Below are 21,805 nucleotides of genomic sequence, written 5' to 3' on the forward strand. Positions count from 1 at the left end.
ACACTCCACTATTTCCCCTCCCTTCCTGCTAATTCCTGCCCAATGTCTAAACTCTAAATATGCAGAAAATACTGTTATTGTCGTGAGGCGCCACGTTTTACCGTTAACCCATGTGCTTCCAAGCTGTCATTACCAACTGAATTTTTTCTTCACATAATACGAACAAGGGATATGATAATTGCAACCCTCAACTCCTGTAGTCCAACTATGAACGATTGTTCGAAAAACCTGAAGACGCTGTTGAAATTTCATCCACTATAAGGTCGTCATGAAATTCTTACGCATACTACAAGTTTTCTGTCGATTCAATCACTTCATCATTGCATTCATCTTCGAGTTTGTTCTTCAAATATATTTAACAGAAAGGAAACGATTTATAATGATTCACACAACATTCCAATGAGAATTATAATGAAACTTTACTAATTCATACGTATGTTTTGATCAGCAGTCAAATTGATTCGTGGAACTATTTTCGATCATTGATTCGTGTGACATTCTCATCGATTCTAGTTCTTACGATATAGTTTCATTTATCGACATGTTTTGACCCTAGTTTCGATTAAACAGACAATGACAAGGATTTAAGAAATATGGAGGAAAAATATATGCGCTCACGCTTTGTACAGGTTGGTTCGTGTAATCAATGACTTTAACGTATGTAAAAATTTAAGCAGGTAAAAATTCATTTATAAATGCCGCTGATTCGCTTTTTAAAGCACACACACACTCGCACACACACACACACATGCGCGCGCGCACGCGAGACAATCGGACGCGAAATTTTGTATATATTCACTTGACTCTGGTATGAGATACAAAAAAAGATTTTCATTTCAGACGTTTTGATCGGATCAGATTCCGATCATCAGGTCCGAAACGAAAGACGCGTGCATTAACGAAGAAAAACCTATTCGTCAACTCTACCGGATCACAGAGCTTTCACCTTGAGCTGCTTCATTCTCGGCGCTCTCTTTTTTGCTAATCTTCGCTGCTCTTTTTCCTCCCATTTACGTTGTTTCTCCGGATCCTCCTCCTGCAATATTCTATCCTGTTCAGCCTTGCGTTTATCCTCACGACGCTGGGCAGCTGCTTCTGCTCTTGCAGCATGAGTCGTTTTCAAAAATGCTTCTTCAACCCTCGAACGATTTTTGTCCGTCTTAGATTTTCCCTGTATTCAAATTTTATCTCGTATTATGTTTTTTTTTTTTTTTTTTTTTTATCCCAAACGGCACTTTGCTTTTTTGCTTCAATACTTCTGCCTCGGCGATCGAAAACAGCAACGAAAAGCTATCGAATAATTTAGCCTATGCCATTAACTATTCATTACGGTATTAATGTATTTAGAATACAAACCTCTTTAGATAATTTGAAGCGGCGTAACTTGTCCAAAAGATAAAATGTTAGCTGGAGCAGTAATCGCATTTTTTCGGGACTGTCATGTGCTATTCTTCCTTTGATGCTTATATTTAAACCGACTAGAAGCACTCGCTTTACTTCCGGCATCGTTAATGCGCCAGAATCTCTGTAAAATATTGAATCAACAAATAATAAAAAATTGAAAAGTTGATTATTTTGGTGAAATAATTTTTAAAATTCGTAAAAATACTGACTCTTGTTGCTTCTGCCCGCTGTATTGATCGCTTATGTGAATATAATCGATATCCTGAGAGTATTTGTTGAAGGCTTGAACGAGTCTGGAGTCAAGAATGGCTGAAGCAGCTTCAGCAATTTCGGACATGACGAAAAAGCCACTAGGCAATCCAAACTTTTCGGCAGGTTTTTTTTCCGGACAGTAAGTAGCGATATCAGCGATATCTCTAGTTAAATGAAGAGCAGTTTTTTTGGTAGCAACAGCTAGGACGAAATTGTCACTTTCGTCTTTGGATAATTCGATCTTGAGATGGACTTGATCATTTTGCGGTCTCCCAAGTTGAGCAAGAACGGCTATAAGATCGTGTCTTTTGATAAGTCTCAATTCAGCGAGCATCGAATCACAACCAACCCGTCCTGTACAGTAGAGACTGTACTGCGACTCGCTCTCTTTAATCAAACCACTTTCCGAGGGATCGTCACGAGATTTACCAGTGTCACCGACGAGAGAAAAATTCTCCATTAGCAGTTGGGCATTGTCGTTCACCCAGGTCTCTGCAATTCGAGTATTTTTTGATCGTCCCGCTATATAATTACTGAAATAAACAACCAGGCCAGCGACCATGAGAATTTCCAAATAAAAGCTATCCCATCTAGCTCGAAGGTGAAGAGGAACTTTTGTTATCGTCAATGTTGACAGTTCATCCGGTTTGGAACCACCACCACCGCCGCTTCTGCCATTGTTGTCCAATCCTTCGAACTCTTCGTCATCCTGGAAATGATCGTATTCTCCATCACTGTCTTCTGTCATCGCTTCATCCTCATCATCTTCCAACGCTCCATCCGACTCCACAAAACCATTTTGACTCTGCGATGATTTGAACTGCTCTGACAAACGTTCGCCGGTATTCGACACACCTGGCTTAACCTCTTCGCACTCTTCGAACTCCGCAAATTCATTGTCCATCATCAATTCATCATGAAAATGTGCACCGACCCATATATTTGTTCCCACCAGTGCTATATGTACCGCCACTAACCACAACTTCATTGTTCAACTGTAAAAAATTTTTTCAAATTTTACTTCCTCTCTCTCTGATTTGGTTGAACAATTTTCTTTGATTTTTCAAATTGGATGAAAAAATTGAGGTAAATTTTCAGATTAAGTGATTTTCCAATGTGTCTCATTTTATTTAGGGATTCATGTTACACAATTATATGTGTCAGGATTTTTCAATTCGTCAATGCAAAATTACTCAACTATATTGTTTATTATAAAAACCATAGAAAATTTGGTAAAGATTTTCTCCAAATATCTCTTCTATCGGAATAGTAATAACGCAAAATTTTTTTTTTTTTAAATTATTTCAAACTCCCCTTAATAATATCCATCATTTCTGTTCAGAATTGTTTCAAAAACCGATTGAAAAAATATTCATTATACAAAACTGAGTACATACAAATAGCAATTTTTTTCATGTGTAAAAGCGAGCAAAGAAATGAATGTTCAAATCAACTTAAATAACAGCTAACACAATCGGTTCGCAATTGTTGATTGGGTGAAAAAAAAAGATCCACGATTTATCACAATTTTCACGGATATCTAAAAATAATCACTACCAACAAAAATCATATAAATTCATGGGACGTTAAAATCATGTGGATAGCTAAGAAAATATAAGAGGAAAGTGTAACCTTCAATCACCAAAGTATCACAGAAAACATATCAGTATCGTAATTCTCCATAACTCACCGCTTTCTAATGTGTAACGATATTATTTTAAACCGTACAAATGTACTTCGACATGTAATCGAATTAATTAGGCCAATGAATCAAAAAAAGGAGAAATCCCGTGTCCCGTGCCCGAGGCAGTGGTGACTTGCACCAACTGAACGTAGCATTGATTGCACTCATATATATGAAGACACAAAGTTTTACATCTGTCGTTAAGAGTATGGATCAGTCGACTAACCTCACTTGGAATTTTCGAAATTGAAATTCTCTGACACAGTTTGACCGATTAAAAAAAGGCTCTGTCAGCCTACGCAGAACGATGGCAAAAATCGACTGACAGAGCCTTTTTTTAATCGGTTAAACTGTGTCAAAGAATTTCGATTTCGAAATGTGCAGCTATCTCTCTCGCACTCACGGTTGCGATATACCGACTGATCCATCCTCTTACAAAATTCGTGAGACATCTGGTGTCAAATTTTTAACTACAACCGGGGTGCACATGGACAACTAACACACGCACAAGTCACTTGAAGATGTGACACATACATGTACGTTGCACCCCGGTATGCGCCATTTTTAGCTTGGCCACGCCTCCATGTCAGATCCCAATAGAGGCAGAGTCTGTTGCGGCGGTACGGTAGGGTAGAGATTGTCTAAAATGGTAGAAGAAAAATCACTATAGGGCTGAAGAACCTAGCCTAATGTTTGAGTGTAGTTCCGGGCGGTAAGTAGAGATGTCACTACGCTCGTTTTTGTCGGTAAAAAAGATTCGCGGACGACAGGTTACATGGGTTCTCAACTTTGTTGATAGTCGATAAGGGACGGTAAATAATAAGCCCGTTTTTAAAAAATGAAATATTGAATATTCAATAAAAGAGCAATAACCTTTTTTCCCGATCCGCTGATAATCTCATAAATTTTACGCTGTGTAATTCGTACTACACTAAGGACGAGTTGTTTCAAGTTGGAACAAACTGCCCTAAAAACAATTGCACACCGTAAAATTTATGAAGTTGACTATCAACAAAGTTGAGAACCCAGTGTCGTCTGTCGGCCGCTGAATCTCTTTTTTACTGACAAAAACGACCGTGGTGACATATCTCTGCTTTGTCTGATTGTCCGAAAATTTGCACCAAAAAAATCAAAAAATTTGAGACCAACTTCATGGAGATGATCACGGTCTTACATACAGATCGGGAAACTCCGCCAGATTTCGAGGGTCTCTTATTGAAGAAATTTTTTTACTACATTGACCGCTAGAGGCGCAGCTACCTTATAGACCACGTAGGCGCGGGACGACGCGGGGGGCGGGGGGGGGGGGGCAGTGGCGGTGTTGAACAAAGACAGCACTAGTAACCGCAATCTGATTCATTTTTATTTAAAATCTGTTGACAATACTATTCATTCTTTCCAATATTGTAATAATTTAATTCAATTTTGATATGTTTTTTCACAAGAGCTTATCAGTTGGATAGCAATCAATATACAATAACGTAAAAAGTTCGAATAAGTTTTTGAATAGATATTTGCATTTTTTTTCTTTCAACGATTTAATGCGATATAAAAAATAATTCGTGTTTGCTTATACGTCACGTTCAGTTAATTTTAAGGTTATGATTATCCGGTAGGCAAGATCTCAACGCCGCGTGGTGTCGATTTTTGACAAAAATTTTCGTGCGTAAGAGACCTACCCCCACCACCAAAATTTGGGCAGAGTTTCCAGACATATGTAAGACCGTGATGGAGATAGACGACGAGAGGGTTGAAGTACCAACCGCGCGCGAGCAACTTGCACCTTGCACGAATGCCTACATTTATGTGTTTACGTGTATATGCGTCACGTATGTTTTGTACGAACGACCGGAACGACGTCGTGCGACATTATATATACCTACTACGAAAAACGGACAGCGCGATTTTGACGTAACTCGAACCGAGATAGTTTCACAATTGAACAGTGTTTGTATTTTCTCATGATAATCAATCCGATGTCCTATAACTGAAAATTGGTAAACTCAGTAACTAGATAAACTAATAACTATCGAATGAGGTTAAAAAAAATCAATCGATAAGGGGTGTATACCCGCCGGGAGGACGCGGTGGTCAAGGAGGGGCAATGAGTCAAACAATGGATCAATACACGTGTGGGAATAACGTGTATTGAGTAATCATCCCAAGACCCTGTTTATTCGTTGTTACTTGGTGACTGAATGAAATAGAAAATCAAACGAATAGATTCGCCATCTGAAAGTAAGTTTTTCATAATTCCAATTTATGTTTTGACATTTCAAATGACACGCATAGGGCAATCGATTCATACGTTTTTGCTATTACACCTATACATTTGTTATTCATCTTAAAAAGTGTTTCTTGGATATTTAAAAAAGTTTTAAAAAATGACTAAAAAATTTTAGATCCATTCACAATTACAAGCAACAGAAGTTTAATTCATTACAATTTGAGGTTGTCAAGGAAAACGGACATTTTTGGAACCTAGAAGACTTGATTTTGTAATATTTTTCAACAGAGTTGGAAATATTTTAAACGTTTTAATCATCTTACAACAAACTTATCTAATAACAAAATGTTGATACAAATGTCAGGACTAACTGTGATTTTAAAACATAGATTGTCTCTAACTCGGAGGAAATCAAATACTGCATAGTATTAGAAAAATGGAGAAATCAGAAAACCAAGGAAGTCGTGGCTCAAAGAGACGAAGTCGAGGAGCAGCGGTCTCGACGAATACAGAAACTGGAACGCAGTGCGTACAAGTTGTGGTGCGGTGTCGTCCAATGGATGAGAAAGAGGCTGTGAGGGGTTATTCCAGAGTGGTCGAAGTGGTGCCGTCGCGAGGAGTTGTCGAAATAAGAAATCCACGAGAAGACCCGAGCCGTGACAGTGTGAAGGTGTTCACATTTGATGCTGTGTACGATTGGAATTCGAACCAGGCTGAATTGTACGAAGAAACAGTTCGACCGTTGGTCTCGTCGGTGTTGGATGGATTTAACGGTACGATATTTGCTTATGGCCAAACAGGAACAGGAAAAACGTATACGATGGAAGGAACGAAAAATGACGCGGAACGTCGTGGAATAATACCTCGAAGCTTTGAGCATATATTCAATCACATAGGACGTTCGGAGAACATGCAGTATCTCGTTAGAGCGAGTTACTTGGAGATTTATCAAGAGGAAATACGAGACTTGCTGCATCCAGATCAGACTTTACGTTTCGAGCTGAAAGAAAAGCCTGAAAGTGGCGTTTTTGTGAAAGATCTTTCATCGGCGGTGTGCAAGAGCGCAAGTGAAATACAGCAGTTGATGAGAACTGGTAATCAGAATCGTACGATAGGAGCGACAAATATGAACGAGCACAGCTCTCGTTCGCACGCAATATTTTTAATAACGATTGAAATGAGTTCAATGGGCGACGAAGCAGGTGGAATAAGAGTAGGACGTTTGAATTTGGTTGATCTCGCTGGTAGCGAGAGACAAAGCAAAACTGGATCTTCCGGTGAACGATTGAAAGAAGCGAGTAAAATAAACCTCAGCCTTTCCGCACTTGGCAACGTGATATCCGCACTGGTCGATGGTAAAACGACCCATGTACCTTACCGTGATTCAAAGTTAACGAGACTCCTACAAGATTCATTGGGTGGCAATTCCAAAACTATCATGGTCGCGAACATCGGCCCGGCGTCTTACAATTACGACGAAACATTGACGACTCTCAGATATGCAAATCGTGCAAAGAACATAAAAAACAAACCGCGCATCAACGAAGACCCCAAGGATGCGCTATTGCGACAATACCAAGAAGAGATAAGTCGTTTGAAGGAGAAATTAGCGATGAAAGGCCCAGGAGCTTCTCGAAAACGGGGAAAACAACGAGGAAAAAAAATCAACGGTACCGAGGATTATCTCGAATCCGAATCAGAAGCCGAAGACAGCCGCGACGACAATAGAATCAGCGAAAAAGACAAAAAATTAATAGCCGAACAAATAAAAGCTGAGAAACAGGAGACCGAGTGTCTCATACAAAGAATCACCGATCTCGAGTCGAAAATGTTATGCGGTGGTAAAAATATCGTTGATCATACGAACGAACAACAAAGAGCCCTGGAACAACGGTCAGCTGAGATTGCCGAGCGGAAGAAACGCGAAGTCGAGATGCAACAAAAGTTAGAAGATGAAGAAATGACAACTATTGGGGTGAGAGAAACGTATACGACTTTGCAACAAGAAGTCGACGTTAAATCACGAAAGCTGCGCAAATGTTACGCTAAACTTCAAGTTTTGAAACAAGAGCTCGAGGACATCAATGAAGAATTTAATCGGGACCGAAGAGACCTTGAACAAACGCAACACGAATTGATGAAGGAACTCAAGCTCAAGTATCTCATTATCGATAATTTTATTCCTCACGAAGATAAACACAAGATATTGTCGCGTATTAGATTCGACGACGACGAAGATTGTTGGATCGTCAAAGAAGCGACTCCCGATACTGTCGAAACTATCAAGAGACCGATTTCTGTGCCCGATTCACGACGTCCCGTCACCGAATACGCAAAAATCGCACTCGCTATGGGTCGCGGCTATCGCTATGCCGGTGAAAATATTTTAAATCTTGAATTAGATATGCCTGCGCGAACGACTTTGGATTATCAAGGGCCAGCGATCGCCCCGACCATTCAAGCTGTTCTCGAAGAAGCTCTCAGGGACGAAGGCGATATTGACGTCGACGCCTCGAATGCCAGACTACGACCGAAGCCTCGTATTCCATCGGCCAGAACGGCTACGAGGCCTAAAAGCGTTGGAAAAATTCCTCAAATACCAGCACCAGTTTATCCAAAAACGAGGGGTCTCGTACCCAAGTAGAATAATATTATTTTATACAGAGTTTACATCGTTGGAACGGAATTTATCTTTTTCCATATTGCTTAACATTTTTATTTACCTTTAGGCACATTTTTCTCAATTCTAGCGGATAGTAGAACCCAATCATGTTGAGTATTTAAAAATTCGAAATTTGGAGAGGAATCATATGTTTCGTGCATTCCAACAATGCAAACTTCGATACCATTACTTAATAAACGATGCTAAAACGTTGTACCAACTGTACATATATCTATTGTTATCAGCGCGTAACTTCGAATGCTTTAATATTTATTTATGTCTTTTTTTTTCTTCATAGTACCATTATCTCGTTGTAGATATTTTTTTTTAATTATCAATCTAGTCAATGTCTCCAACGAATGATTATTTCACCTATCAATAAACAAATGTTTTGCCATTCAAATTGCCTTAGTATAGTATTTTGGGTTTGTTCAACGACTCTCGGATTTTCCTTCGAATATTTACTATATGCAATCTGGACTCACAAATTTTGATCTCTATATAACACAACTCATTGTTTATCGGAATATAAAATAGTTTGTTTTTAAAAAATATATCGCTACATATTCAACTTCCACGCAGTTATCGCTTACACGCGACATAAGCGATTTGAAAAAAAAAAATTGAATTCCTCGAAAAATATCTGATGCACAAACATGATTTTCTGCGCTTTATTCCGATTAGACTTTATGCGATAAGTTTTTTGAAATACTCTCTTATATAGCTTTTGGTTGGTGGAAGAGATTTTTATGAGAGCAGATTTTCATAAAATTTTTTGTGAAGCGGGATTTTTATACAAATCCGTGAATTTTACCAACAGTGGATTATCAGTGATTTACGTGTGTGCATATGCGACGAAAGTGAACCCCTATATAGATATTATTATTATAGCTTTCATGGGGTCTCTCTTTTTACAGTATTGAAGATTGAAGAGGAAGAGTTTCCTCTGAATACCCGAAACCTGAATAATAACGAATAAGTCGTTCCACCAAAAAAATGTGGCGTTCTTAAAAAAAAACAGAGGGGGAAACAGAAATGGGAATGTGGTGATTGTGGTTGCTCGCGCATGGCGGACAACTCGCGACAATACAAAGTTTAATTTTCTTCTAGTAGATAATCAAAAACAAAATTATACCATAGAAAATCAGCCGGAAAAGTCATCGATAATTATGATTAAGTACACGGGTAATTAACGTGTCGAATTCGGAACTCAGTGATGCCTGGTTTAGAGGGAAGAATTTTATACGATACGAGTCCATCCGCGCACGGCCTAATGTCCGATGGAGCCGCCTCCGAACAAGTGAAAAAATTTTTTTTCACATCTCAACGTTCACGTGACGAAAAAAACGAGGATTCGTTGGAAATTTATATTCCTGAGGTCAGTTTCATTCCACACTATCATTATAGAAATAAAATAACCTTGGCAATTGTTTTATTTAACAAAATTTTCAATCCCACTGGTGTTACGCAAATTGAAGGTTATGTCAACATACATTGTTCATCACCCATAAAGTCCTGTTCGTGACTAGTGGAATCCAAATCTTTTTTAATTTCAAAAGATGATTAAATATTATATATATATTGGAGCAATACCAGAAATACATTTTTGGTGTGTAATCAGATTAATGAATCTTGCGCCATGGTTGTTAACAATATCACTGATATCACCTGATATTCGTAACATAAAGTAGAAGACATTTTGCCTGTCTACATCAGTAATAATAAGCAAATGCAAAATGTACAATAATTATATTAGGCCATAAGTTATGAATTTGAGTTAAAAAGAAAAGTTTTGGAAATACAAGTATTCCATTTTATGGTTAAGAGTCCGAAGATGTACGAATTTTTTCAAATTTTTTCTAAAATAACGACAGTTCGATAAGCGGCAAATGCACATTGACCAATGTACTTAACAAACTATATAATAACTGTAAGGTCAAATAAAGCTCCTTTTGATTTTCCAATTCCAGCTTTTACAGGCAAGTTACAGTTTCTATACGTGGCCCTCAGCTCCGGTACTTGCTTGGTTTTTATGGGAGCATAGAGAAGATCTGATAGGAAAGAAAGTTTTAGAACTTGGTTCTGGAACAGCATTACCAGGAATATTAGCGAGCAAGTGCGGAGCTCATGTGACCTTGAGCGATTCGGCAAGTTTACCTCGAAGTTTACAACACATAAGGCGGAGCTGCGAACTTAACGAAGTTTCATCTCAGGTGAAGATTGTTGGGATAACCTGGGGAATTTTTTTGTCCGGATTATTCACAGTTGGACCCCTAGATTTGATTCTGGGTTCAGATTGTTTTTACGAGCCAGCTGTCTTTGAAGAAATAATCGTAACGGTTGCATTTCTCTTGGAGAGAAATCCCAGTGCAAAATTCCTTTGTACTTATCAAGAGCGCAGCGCTGATTGGTCGATCGAGCATTTATTGAATAAGTGGGGCTTGGCTTGCAATCATATTTCACTGAATGGTCTGGGAGAAGATTCGGGGATAAATATTCACGATTTGATGCAAGATCACACGATTCATTTATTGGAAATCCGGAAGAGTTAATTCCTGTATTCAGTTATTGTCATGGCTTCGACAGCAAAACAGTTACACCGACTTTTCGTTGGTAATTTGCCATGGACTATTGGCACTCCTGAGCTCAAAAATTATTTCTCTCGGTTTGGATACATTGCAGATGCAAAAGTGATATTCAGTCGTAACACTGGTATGAGTAAGCGATTCGGCTTCGTCGAGGTAACTGACAGAAATACTTTCGATTCAATTATCAACCATTGGGCACACAAGCTAGATGGTAAACCGATTATAGTGAAAGTCTCCAATAAATAAAAATATCCAGTGAAAAAAATATTTCTCATCGCGTTGATATAAAATTGATCTAGCAATCGACAAGTAGTGTATTTCGAAAACTAAATAAACCGTAGAAACGTAGCGCATTCGGAAAAATTTGCGATCAAATAGGAAATGGATAATTCAGAGATGAACGAAACTAGCGAACTGGAGGAAACTTTTTCCAGAGCATCGAATCATCTTCAAACTCTCGTTGCCGAATTGGACACGGGTCAGTTATTGGGATTTTACGGTCTGTACAAGCAAGCAACTGTCGGAAAATGCGATACACCACGTCCAAATTGGTATCAAACTCAAGCGAAGCACAAGTGGGAAGCTTGGAAGAATTTGGGTGAAATGAGCAAAGAAACTGCAATGGAAAATTACGTCCGAGCTGTTGGTAAACTCGATCCTACCTGGGAGCAAAATTCAAAAGCAGGAACGAGATCTTGGGTCGCAGTTAGTACGATGCCAAATATGGACGAGGAACTCGAAGACTCGGACAAGACTCTTCTCGATTGGGTCAAGGATGGCAATGAGGACAAAGTTTTTGAGGCCCTTTCTATCAATAGCTCAGGCTTGAATGATTCCGACGAGAATGGAATGATGCCGATTCATTGGGCCGCTGATCGAGGCCAGGTTGGAACTTTGAAACGCCTCGTTGAAGCCGGCGCTGACTTGAACGCTCAAGATCTCAACGGACAGACTGCTCTACATTACGCAGCTTCTTGCGCCCACGTCGAAGTCGTTCAATATTTATTATCATTGGGAGCTAAATCACTCCAGGATAATGATGGTTTGACACCAAAGGATGTTGCTTCCGAAGGGAAAGCGTTGCAGCTTATTGTAGAGATGTCTTGAGACTACAATTTCCTACAATTCTGTAACCTATGAAAATGAACAATACAAACTAATATAGTTAATAAATACTTTGTCACGCTTGTATCTTGTACCATTAATAAAAGACGTTGAACTATATTCTCGATTACCCGTTTACTGTCACTCCAGTTGTGATGAATCATTCATGTTAATTAAAAGAGAAACAAACGAATCATCTGTAAATATATATACATATATATATATGACTAGATCCATTGGATTTCGCCCAATTTCTCGAAAGGGGTCTTTTAATTTTGCTCAAACTTGGGTACTTTGAAGTACCTTAAAAACTATCCCCAAATACCAAATTTCAACTCTCTAAGTGCTCAAGGTCACAAGAACGAGCCTTATAAATATCAAAAAATGACCATTTTTTGCCTCTTTTTAAAATGATGGTTCACAAAAACTTTACGTTCAAGTCAAATAATATACTGGTTCCATTTCCTTTAGTATACCATCTAGATTATAGAAAAATGTGGTCCAGTCGTCCAGATCAAGAGGCCTTTCATTGGGATCACGCTAAATGAATTAAAAATTTCCATAAAATGTCCATTTTCAAATTGATGCTACAGGCTTCTTTCTAGCTTAATTGACTTCTAATACGGCTCATTTTTTTTCGTTTTTTATACCTTCCAAGCGAGTTATGCCGAAAATTTGGATTGCGTGAAGAAGCCTAGAGAGATATCATTCCAAAGTTGGTCTTTTTCGAAATTTTACGAAAAATCGCTAACTTTGACCGTGCACCACGAATTTCTATCAACTCCGATGTTCACAAAAATTTAGGTGAGAGTAGTTTTTTTTTATCTAGAACGACCCGCTTCGAGGAATTTCTTGGCTCGAACTTCCATCACTGTTTACAGCCTGCTGAAGATCACACAACTCCGAGTGCTTTGACATTGAAAAATGTATGATGCAGTATTTCTATTTTTTTTTTTTAAGGCTGCTTTACGAAGTTTTCAGTACAGTTGTATAGAATCGAACATATATTTACCATATAAACAGCAGTACATTTTTTGAAAAATGGAATCATAATCATGTTCGTAATCCGATGTACTTGGCAACTTTTGTATTTATTTGAAAACGTTTTCTTTCTTGAATGAAAAGTCTTACAACTATTCATTTCCATGATTTTACAGGTGACTGCTCAAAAAACATAAATGTACTTGTCTCTAGTTTTTTACAGCATTCATGCTGGTGATGTCAGGTTTAAAACATTCTTCAAGTAACATGGCTTCCTTCACACGCACACCCAAACTGCGATAAAAACCTATTTCTCATTGATCTGGACGACTGGACCACATTCTTCTATAATCTAGATGGTATACTAAAGGAAATGGAACCAGTATTATTTGACTTGATCGTAAAGTTTTTGTGAACCATCATCATCTTAAAAAGAGGTAAATAATGGTTATTTTTTAATATTTATAAGGCTCGTTCTCGTGACCTTGAGCACTTGGAGAGTTGAAATTTGGTATATGGGGATAGTTTTTAAGGTACTTCAAAGTACTCAAGTTTGAGCGAAGTCGAAAGACCCCTCCCGAGAAATTGGGCGAAATCCAATGGATCTATCCATATATGTATAACTGAAAACAAATATGATTTCACAAATTATCTCTTCAATTCAGTAAAGAAACTTTTTATTTATGTACAAATAAATCCTCTAATACTCCAATGTACTCACAGCCCTAAGTCTTTCCTTAGGTAAATGCGTGTTCTTCACGTAGACGTACACTTGCTTTGTTTTTATCAATTCTTTTTTCATCGTTCTTTCCACGCATGCACGTACACACACACACACACACACACACACACGCGCGCGCGCGCGCGCGCGCGGACGTTAACAAATCGCTCATTGGAAAATTCAAGCACATAAAAATCGAGAAACGTGGCGTTTTCAATGCAAAAATAAAAATTTGGAATAACGATAATCTAGATTCGTTTTTGAAACCTAGCATTTTCCACAGAACGACATTATACTTCATTAAAAAAAAAAAAAAAAAAGAAATAAAAAACTGACACGTAACGGCCGTATAAAAATGCTTATTTGTGAATATTTAATTTTGTTTGAAAAAAAAAATCATTCAAAAATTTTCGTGAATACTCATAGCCTTCGGGAAAATGATTGAATTGTATTTTTTTTCTTTTGGTTTTTCGTTTGCGGAATCACTACACACGATCAGCACTAAAATAATTGTAATGCAAAGTATTAAATTTTATGTTTTTCGAAATATAAGAAAACAATATCGATTCATTTGTCCATTAATTGGTTTCCTCTTCATTTCAATCTTCGTCATGTAAATTATGAGCCATTTGTAAACGTGTCAATAACGAGTTCCAGTCTCGCGTTGTTCAAACGCCATAATTTTACACTTGTTTTACTTTGAAAAATTTTGTTTCACCCTGCAACGATTTTCTCGCTGAATATCACATTTGCCATTGCGTAATCTCCGAATTACGTAACTTCGAAATACAAAAAAGAAAAATAATTATAATCGTGACTGGCTATAAATGAAAAGGCAGCACAATGTCGTGACTTCGGAAAAGAATTATTATTCCATTTGAATTGTGCGCTAAATCGAGTTGCGTTTTGTTTTTTTTTCTTTTTTGTTATCATTAAAACGGAGATCGTAGGGCAATTTTTTATCATCTTATTTTTACAAGAAAACTCTGCTTACTTTCGTATGCTCACATTCGCATAATCGGTATTTAAAAAAATAGCTGCGCCGTGTAAAAAAAAAAAAAAAAATGCCAAAGACGAAGGTAAGCGAGAGGAGAGCGGACAAAATCCTTTCTCTCGTTTCTAATTTCATATATTTATAATATATGAAATATACGAAAATTTTAGAAGACCAATCAGCATTGTCTTCCGAATGAAATGAAATAAAGAGTAAAAGAGAAAATGGATAAAAACGGAAAATAAAATGTATCGCTTATTAATTCCAAGGCATACCGAAAAAAATTGGCAGGATTGAAAAATCAAGTTGTTCGATTGTCACATTACTCCTGTAGTAGCTTGCCTTTTCTTTGACTTGTAAAAGGACAGTTTGTTCGTTAATTTGCTCATTTTCTTTTTAAATCGAAATAAAATGAGTGAAAATTTGAGTAATTGACGAAAGAACTCAAAGATTCGTGCTTTCGTGATCGCTTTTTGTACGTCCCCCTGTCGGCGGCGGTGGTGGTGGTGGCTGCGGTCGAGGTGGTCTTTGAACGATACGCGGTGAAGCAGGCGTTTGATGCTGCGGTGACTTTTGAACGATGACCGTATCCGTTTGGGTTTGAACGTCGATGATATTGCCCTCCGAGCGTGTTCTTGCGTGAACCTTGGCGTTTTCAGGCATGTCGGGTCTCGGTGGTTTACCAGGACGTTCGTTCGAGACTGACATCATCGAAGTGGGACGACTGCCAACACTCGGACTTCTCTGCAAGTTCGAAGAAGCCGTGCCGTTTCCATTGCTCTCAAACGACGGGTTGAAAGCAGTTTTCGTTCCGCGCACTTGTATTATACTGACCTGTTGTTTGTCGACCGAATAAACGTGAGCCCTCTCCAAGGTTAGAGGCTGCGCATCGGGCATCTCAGTATTATTATTTGTCAATTTTTATTCAATTTATTTTGTGTTTGCTTTACGCTTTGATTTTTTCATTCTCATGATTTATTTACATGCTGGAAATATTTATGGCGTAATATTTTTATGCAAAGGGCGGGTCCAACTTACCCCGGAATCGATATCTAAGTTTACATCGTTACTGTGTCTCGTGGAAGGCTGCTGTTGTTGTTGTAGTAGTAGTTGTTGTTGTTGTTGTTGTTGTTGTTGTTGTTGTTGTTGTTGTTGTTGTTGTTGTTGTTGCTGCTGCTGCTGCTGCTGTTGCTGCGTTCTTACGAGACTACATGGACGAACCAATGAGGCTGGTCTTTCTGGGATCGCCGGTTTCACGTTTGCACTTCCTGAACTCGCACTCGTTCCCTCGCTTTTGTTTCGTAACTCTACTCCTTCTTCTGCAGCAATTTTAACATTTATTAAATCAACAGATCAGCAACATTGCTAATAACAAATATATAAAAGTCATCTTTACTGAATGTCTCGAGTAATGATTATTTCACGTACGAACGAAACAACCAAATTTCTTACCAGAATATTGGTGTGTCGAGTTAGTCAAGTTTCTAGGCGCGGCAACAGGCTTTCTTCTCCTCTCCAAAGTGGAGGGTTTTTCAGCCGGAACAGGTTTTGGTTTGATTATCGAATTTTCAGCAGATTGTTCGATATCAGGATTGTTCTTGAAATGGGAATTGGTTAGATTGCCTCGTGAATCAAGGGCCTCGAACCCTATGGGAGCCATCGTCGTATCAAGATTACGGGTATTTTTATCAGACTCGTTATCGAATTTCTGTGGTTCTTGATTTATTTGAATGGGCGTTTCAAAATTGGTTTCATTTTCTTCGCTCGTTGAAATATCGTTTTTCGTTGGAGCTTCCACTGTTGAAGCCTTAAGGTCGCGTTCTAATTTTTCTGCTGATTTTTCCGAATGCAACTCCGATTGAATATTTATTAACTCGGCGTTGACTTCGTGCTTTTGAGACTTGTAAGTGTGCCGGTTCAAAGTCGATGTTGTCAAAGGGCGCGGTGGTTTGTCCGGCGCAGTTGGCGGCTTTTCCTCATTCCTTCTCTCGTTTTTGTCCGGTGTACCACTCGGTGGCGTCGGTGCTGGTTTATTTTTTCTTCTCGTAGCTGGTTTTGGACTTCCCTGCGGTGGACTTTCGCCGTGATCGCTTAAACTACTGTTAGAAACGCAACGTCTCATACCCACAATCATTTGTTCGTCATTCCCATTCTGGATCCCAATACGATACCTATAATCCAAATCCCGATCGAAATCTATGTCACCGGGAAAAAACCAATCCGCGTAAGTCACCAGCTGATCGACGATTAGACTAGAGTTGTTTGCCGTACTCATGTTCATCCTGTAAAATCAAAATATCTCACCATGTATTTTGACCCGAGGAGCTCACGCTTCTCATTTAATTTTTAAGTGTTCAGCACACGTCGAAAGAACTGCCAGTTTATATTTCTGCTGAATAACCAACATTTGAAAATCCGCATTCCATTGTAAATGGATAAAGACAAAAACAACATGTTACAATATGATAACTCAATGACTTACACCATAGTATTCGAGTCTTCCTGAGGGCTCCAGATAAGATTCGGGGCAATAACAATCGCGATGTTTTGGGGCGACATTTTATTGACATCTTGATTCTTCGTTAGGACAGCTAGAAATTTAATTAGGAACCTCAAGTTTTCCAAATTGGCTGGCGGCAATTTGTGTAGCACCTCCCATAAAGCACGTAGCCTCGACTCAATTTGAGTTATTTTCGACGCTGCCATCCACTCAGGATATAATCTGCGAAAAAAGAAAAAATAACATTTAATTTCTCAACCTGCATTTTTTATTATACGCAAACATAAATTTTATCGGATCTTTATTCCCACGTCAAGGTATTCGTTGAACTCTGCAGATTCATTGGAAATGATATTTATATTACGTCTGAAAATAAAAAAAAAAATCCTCTATTGGAACTTGAATTCAAGGTGGCACAACTTTTCAACATCTTTTTATTATACCGAACGAATGAGTTTTGATCGGTCGATGAGATTGCATTATTATCACATTAAGCATATTACTATGAGTAATCTTGAATCGTGTGTTCGTGTATCCAAACGTGTATATTTATATTTATATATAAATGCCCGGAGGTTGGTGAGAGTAAGTGGAAGGGACCCGAGGTCAAATCAATTCGGACGTTGACTCGTACTTACAAGTACTCTCGTCGACCCAGCACTTTATCGTGCGGTACCGCAATAGAGCTGACTTTCCACTTATCTATTTGTTTCTGCGCGGATTTACGTTCCAGTTTTTTCGCTTCTTACAGCCATATGTTGTTTGCAATATTGTGCTCGAAATGTTCATTGATCGTTTCAACATAGGCAAAAAGCACGAAAATAACTCGTAAAAATATTAAAAAAAAAAAAAAAAAACATGTTTTCTGTTTCCCCCAAAATGATTCGCTTACTTGTAAGTGAGCAGAGGTTCGGGCAATTCTCGGAGGTAAGATTTAAGAGCACCAGCGACCACGTGCGGATCCTTGTATTCGAGGGCGGTAGGAAGAGTCAAACAACACGCATCGAGGCTGAGCTTTATCCGACGCAATTTTGAAGCACCTCCAGCTATCCTGAAAAGCCCTTCTTCCTCCATTCCAAGTCTGAGAAGCGCCGAAACGCACAATTGTATTGGCAATGCTATTTTCCGATTCGTCACTCGTAGATGTTCTTCGAGAGGATAACCGTAAACGGGTTTCATCTCGTTGTCATCTAAAATCGGTTCGAATGAATTGTAAGCCACAATTTATAGGGCAACAAAATATCCGTTCCAATTAAATTTTGTTGCAGAGATCGACTTTCTACGATTTAAAATATTTCTAATTATATTGTTTGGTAGAAATCTTACTGATATAGCTTTCGAGTCCTGGTATAAGATCCGCCAAACAGTGTAAGGCACTTTCGTGATACGCACGTTGCAATTTCACATATTGAATTATCGTTTGAGCCAATTCCGTTTCTCGCGACATCAACTGAAACATTTCTGCTGCAAGTTGATCCCGACATTGTTCGACTCTCGCTTCTGCTTCTTCAAGCTCTTCTCGCAAACTGTCTACTTTCGTAGCCCCTGTACCTACAATATTACATGGAAATCGTAAGTATAAAAAAAATTTATATGAAACTGACTATATACGATTTCGAATACAAACATTTATAGGGGTTAAATACTAGATAATAATAATGCTCTGTTGATTGGAAAAATGTTCGAGTCTCCGGATTGTTGGATTCTGGTTTCATCATCACAAGTGTGAATTTATTGCCAGTATTTACTGTTTCTCGATTTCCGAAATATTTATAGAAAATTCTTTTACCTCCTCCGCTGTGTTTGTTAGCTTGTTGATAGCGCGTTCTAGCGCTATCCATATCCAAAGTAAGACGAGCAAGATTTCTCTTGTGTTTAACAATATTTGGCACAGCGGTTTCAAGTATGAGATGCAGAGGTGCGGCAACATACTGTTCAACTTTTGCCTCGTGATCTACCGTTTCGTTTGCCAGAGCAATTTGAGCTCTGCCGCATTCATTTAAAGCAAAACTCAATAAACCGTCCTCCGACACGTTCTCCAGCATGGTTTGTCCAAGTATGAATTCGGGACATTTTTTCTTGGGACAAACAATTGGGGAAGTTCAATTGAGTATTTTCATTCAGACTTATTTACGAATGTAATAAAAAATTTGGAGAAAATTGCCCACCAATCGTTTATCTTTGTAGGCCGGATCCTGGATTGTGGTAAGAGTTTGAGGCGTGCCAAGGCGTTTGCTTAAACCGGTCAATGCTGATTTGATCTGCTCTACATGTTTGTCCGCAGCTTGCAAATCATCTGTCAATACTTCAGTTTTTCCAGCTCTGAAAAATTATTTTGAAATAGAATTTGAAGCATTGTCCTCAAATGTGTGGAACCTCAAAATAAATCATTGCCTCAAAAAATACTTAACAGAAAAATTGAATTTTTTATAAGATGGAATGTCAATAAATATTTTATTTCAAGAAAAATGAGACTTGTTTTAACAAAAGATTATAAATAAAATTATTCATGGAAAAATTGCTTTTGTTTCATTCTCGCTTTAATGAAAATAGCTGTTGGAACGAAATCATAAACAGTGACTTAATTAAAAACTCGATTGATTATTTTGTTTTATCTCATATGATTCATTCATTGTTGACTCTAGGAAGATTACCGAAAGCTACAAATGACCTCTGAACACTTTTCCCAGTCAGATAAGAAATATGGTAAATACTTGTCAAAAAAAAAAAGTACGAAATTGTACACAAATTGTTTCTAAAATAAGTATGAAACAAATTGTCAAATTAATAGGCCTCTATCTTATTTTGATCTTTTTTTTGTCCAATACTGAATATTTAGTTTGTTGTATTTTGCTCCGTGATCAAAGTTCCTGGGCCAAAGATAGGAAATAGGCCAAAAATAATATAGAGCTACGAGAATAGAACGAGTCAGAAACGTTTTTTTGTTCTTATAAGAATTTTTTGAAAGCCCCTCATTTTCCTAAGTAGTAATTTAATATCACAAAAATGTTGAAGCCACGACGGGTTTTGTTTCAATCGTTAAAATTCGTGATTGACACATTCCGTTATCGGAGATCGAAGCTCATAGACGATTCGTTGTAGATAATTATGACGATTTTACCTGGAGAAAGTTTGATCGGCGAGCTGTTTCACCCTAAAAAAGCCCTTCTTCATGGCTGAGCTGTTCCTTCTTTTCTACACGGTCACAATGACCGGCCAGTCGTCTTTTCAATGGAATTCGAGATTGTAGAAACAAAACAAAAGAGAAATGAAAAAGGAATCATAAAGAAACACTGTGTTCACTCAATTGTCCACTGTGATCGCGTAAACTCGTATAATCGAGACAATCATTTCTCTCTTCTGTCTCGCTCGCGCTCTGTCGGATACACTTAGCACTTGGCACTTGGCAAAGTTTTGAAAAATCTCTGAAAGGTTAAAAAAAAATGATAAAATGTATGGGTATATGAAAAGAATCTAGGTGAGAATTAAAAATCCGTCATAATTCTCGCGACGTGATCTCATACTTAAAACGGAGAAAAGCGCAACGGAGAGAGATAGATTTACATTGACTAACCACCACAATCTCACATCGGGAGAATTCAACGATAAGTCAATCTATTTTTATCGACAAACATTCGCTCGCTCTCTCTCTCACTCACTCACTCACTCACTCACTCACTCACTCTCTTGCTTTTGCCCTTTCGCATAAATACGGCGCTACGCACTCATGCGATTTTCGCCCAATCTTGTTTTTCTTCTTGATTCCAAGGATATACAGATTATCAAAAAATCAAATAAAAAACTTTTTTCAATATCACGATATGAAGCTACGTGTCAAAACGACGAAGAAAAGAGAAAATAAATCACAGCCGGCGACATTGGCCTGTGTGCACACGCTCGCTCAAAACCGAATCAGAGTCAACTGACATGACGTCGTTTTTCCCGTTGATACAGAGACCAGTATAATAAGTATTCTTTGCTATCGTGTCTTTTACCAATGTTATGCACACGACTCACACCCTTTTACACTTTGACGCGTTTTTACGCGGCAGTCTTCAGACCCCTTGAGAAGAAACGTACTCTCTCTCTCTCTCTCTCTCTCTCTGCTGCTGCGCTTCTCCGTCCGACGGGTCCGACGCGTCGTCATCCGCGACTCCATGCGTCATGCGTCCGACGACGAGTCGAAATGTCGTCGTCGTTTCTTGTCGATAGCGAGAGACCTCCGTGAGCTTGGTCGACTGTTATTGAATTTCCGGCTCTCTTTATAGTGCCAATTGATTTTTTTTTATTTTGAGATATCACAAATTTCCAAACACCTAATCGAAACACAACCGTTTGTCGGTTATAACTTTTATAAATAAAAAGTTTGTCGGATTCCCGTTCATTAACAATAAAATAATCAAATAAAAAAAAATCAATTTGTATGTCAACGGATTTTATTCAAATTTAATTAAGTAATTATATACAATATATATTCTATAATTACCGAATTCTGATCAAGCTGTGGCCGTTTACGGGTTGCGAATTTTATAATTATAAAAAAATTGTATTATTCGAAGAAAAAAAAGCATAGAGTCAACCGCGCGGTTCCTTTTTTTTTCGAACGAATTCTTGGCTAATTATTTCAATTTTTGTATTTGTCATTACCATATATAGTTGACGTTATCCAAACCCAAAAAACCCATTTT

The 21,805-nt window shown here is 38.1% G+C and overlaps 5 protein-coding genes across 13 annotated transcripts; 3 read left to right on the forward strand and 2 right to left on the reverse strand.

The window, feature by feature from the left end:
- Positions 1-331: 331 nt before the first annotated feature.
- LOC122413104 (PAT complex subunit CCDC47) lies at positions 332-3,568 on the reverse strand. Its single transcript, XM_043423228.1, has 4 exons — positions 3,347-3,568; positions 1,614-2,651; positions 1,357-1,525; positions 332-1,171 (listed from the first exon to the last, which is right to left on the reverse strand). The coding sequence occupies exons 2-4, from the start codon at positions 2,642-2,644 to the stop codon at positions 932-934; spliced, it is 1,440 nt and encodes a 479-aa protein (XP_043279163.1). The 5' UTR covers positions 2,645-2,651; positions 3,347-3,568; the 3' UTR covers positions 332-931.
- Positions 3,569-5,068: 1,500 nt separating this feature from the next.
- Klp68D (kinesin-like protein 68D) lies at positions 5,069-8,632 on the forward strand. The gene is made up of 2 exons (XM_043422873.1): positions 5,069-5,578; positions 5,957-8,632. The coding sequence occupies exon 2, from the start codon at positions 6,004-6,006 to the stop codon at positions 8,209-8,211; it is 2,208 nt and encodes a 735-aa protein (XP_043278808.1). The 5' UTR covers positions 5,069-5,578; positions 5,957-6,003; the 3' UTR covers positions 8,212-8,632.
- Positions 8,633-8,762: 130 nt separating this feature from the next.
- Positions 8,763-10,922, forward strand: LOC122412894 (methyltransferase-like protein 23). The gene is made up of 2 exons (XM_043422874.1): positions 8,763-9,607; positions 10,200-10,922. Exons 1-2 carry the CDS (start codon positions 9,446-9,448, stop codon positions 10,779-10,781), a joined length of 744 nt encoding a protein of 247 aa, XP_043278809.1. The 5' UTR covers positions 8,763-9,445; the 3' UTR covers positions 10,782-10,922.
- A 134-nt stretch (positions 10,923-11,056) lies between these two features.
- Positions 11,057-12,041, forward strand: LOC122412896 (acyl-CoA-binding domain-containing protein 6). The gene has a single exon (XM_043422875.1). It carries the CDS (start codon positions 11,199-11,201, stop codon positions 11,922-11,924), a length of 726 nt encoding a protein of 241 aa, XP_043278810.1. The 5' UTR covers positions 11,057-11,198; the 3' UTR covers positions 11,925-12,041.
- A 1,521-nt stretch (positions 12,042-13,562) lies between these two features.
- RhoGAP92B (Rho GTPase activating protein at 92B) lies at positions 13,563-21,248 on the reverse strand. 9 transcript variants are annotated; one of them, XM_043422871.1, is made up of 11 exons: positions 20,843-21,101; positions 20,239-20,542; positions 19,286-19,439; positions 18,907-19,195; positions 18,444-18,668; positions 18,010-18,307; positions 17,100-17,339; positions 16,789-16,899; positions 16,070-16,713; positions 15,656-15,936; positions 13,563-15,499 (listed from the first exon to the last, which is right to left on the reverse strand). In XM_043422871.1, exons 2-11 carry the CDS (start codon positions 20,289-20,291, stop codon positions 15,062-15,064), a joined length of 2,733 nt encoding a protein of 910 aa, XP_043278806.1. In that variant the 5' UTR covers positions 20,292-20,542; positions 20,843-21,101; the 3' UTR covers positions 13,563-15,061. The 9 variants fall into 9 exon arrangements, with proteins under 9 accessions (XP_043278806.1, XP_043278805.1, XP_043278807.1 ...); XM_043422870.1 differs by having other exon boundaries at positions 16,070-16,716; XM_043422872.1 differs by having other exon boundaries at positions 13,563-15,361; positions 15,452-15,499; positions 16,070-16,899.
- Between the last annotated feature and the right edge of the window lie 557 nt (positions 21,249-21,805).

This window comes from Venturia canescens, chromosome 7 (assembly GCF_019457755.1).
Source record: "Venturia canescens isolate UGA chromosome 7, ASM1945775v1, whole genome shotgun sequence".
NCBI lineage: Eukaryota > Metazoa > Arthropoda > Insecta > Hymenoptera > Ichneumonidae > Venturia > Venturia canescens.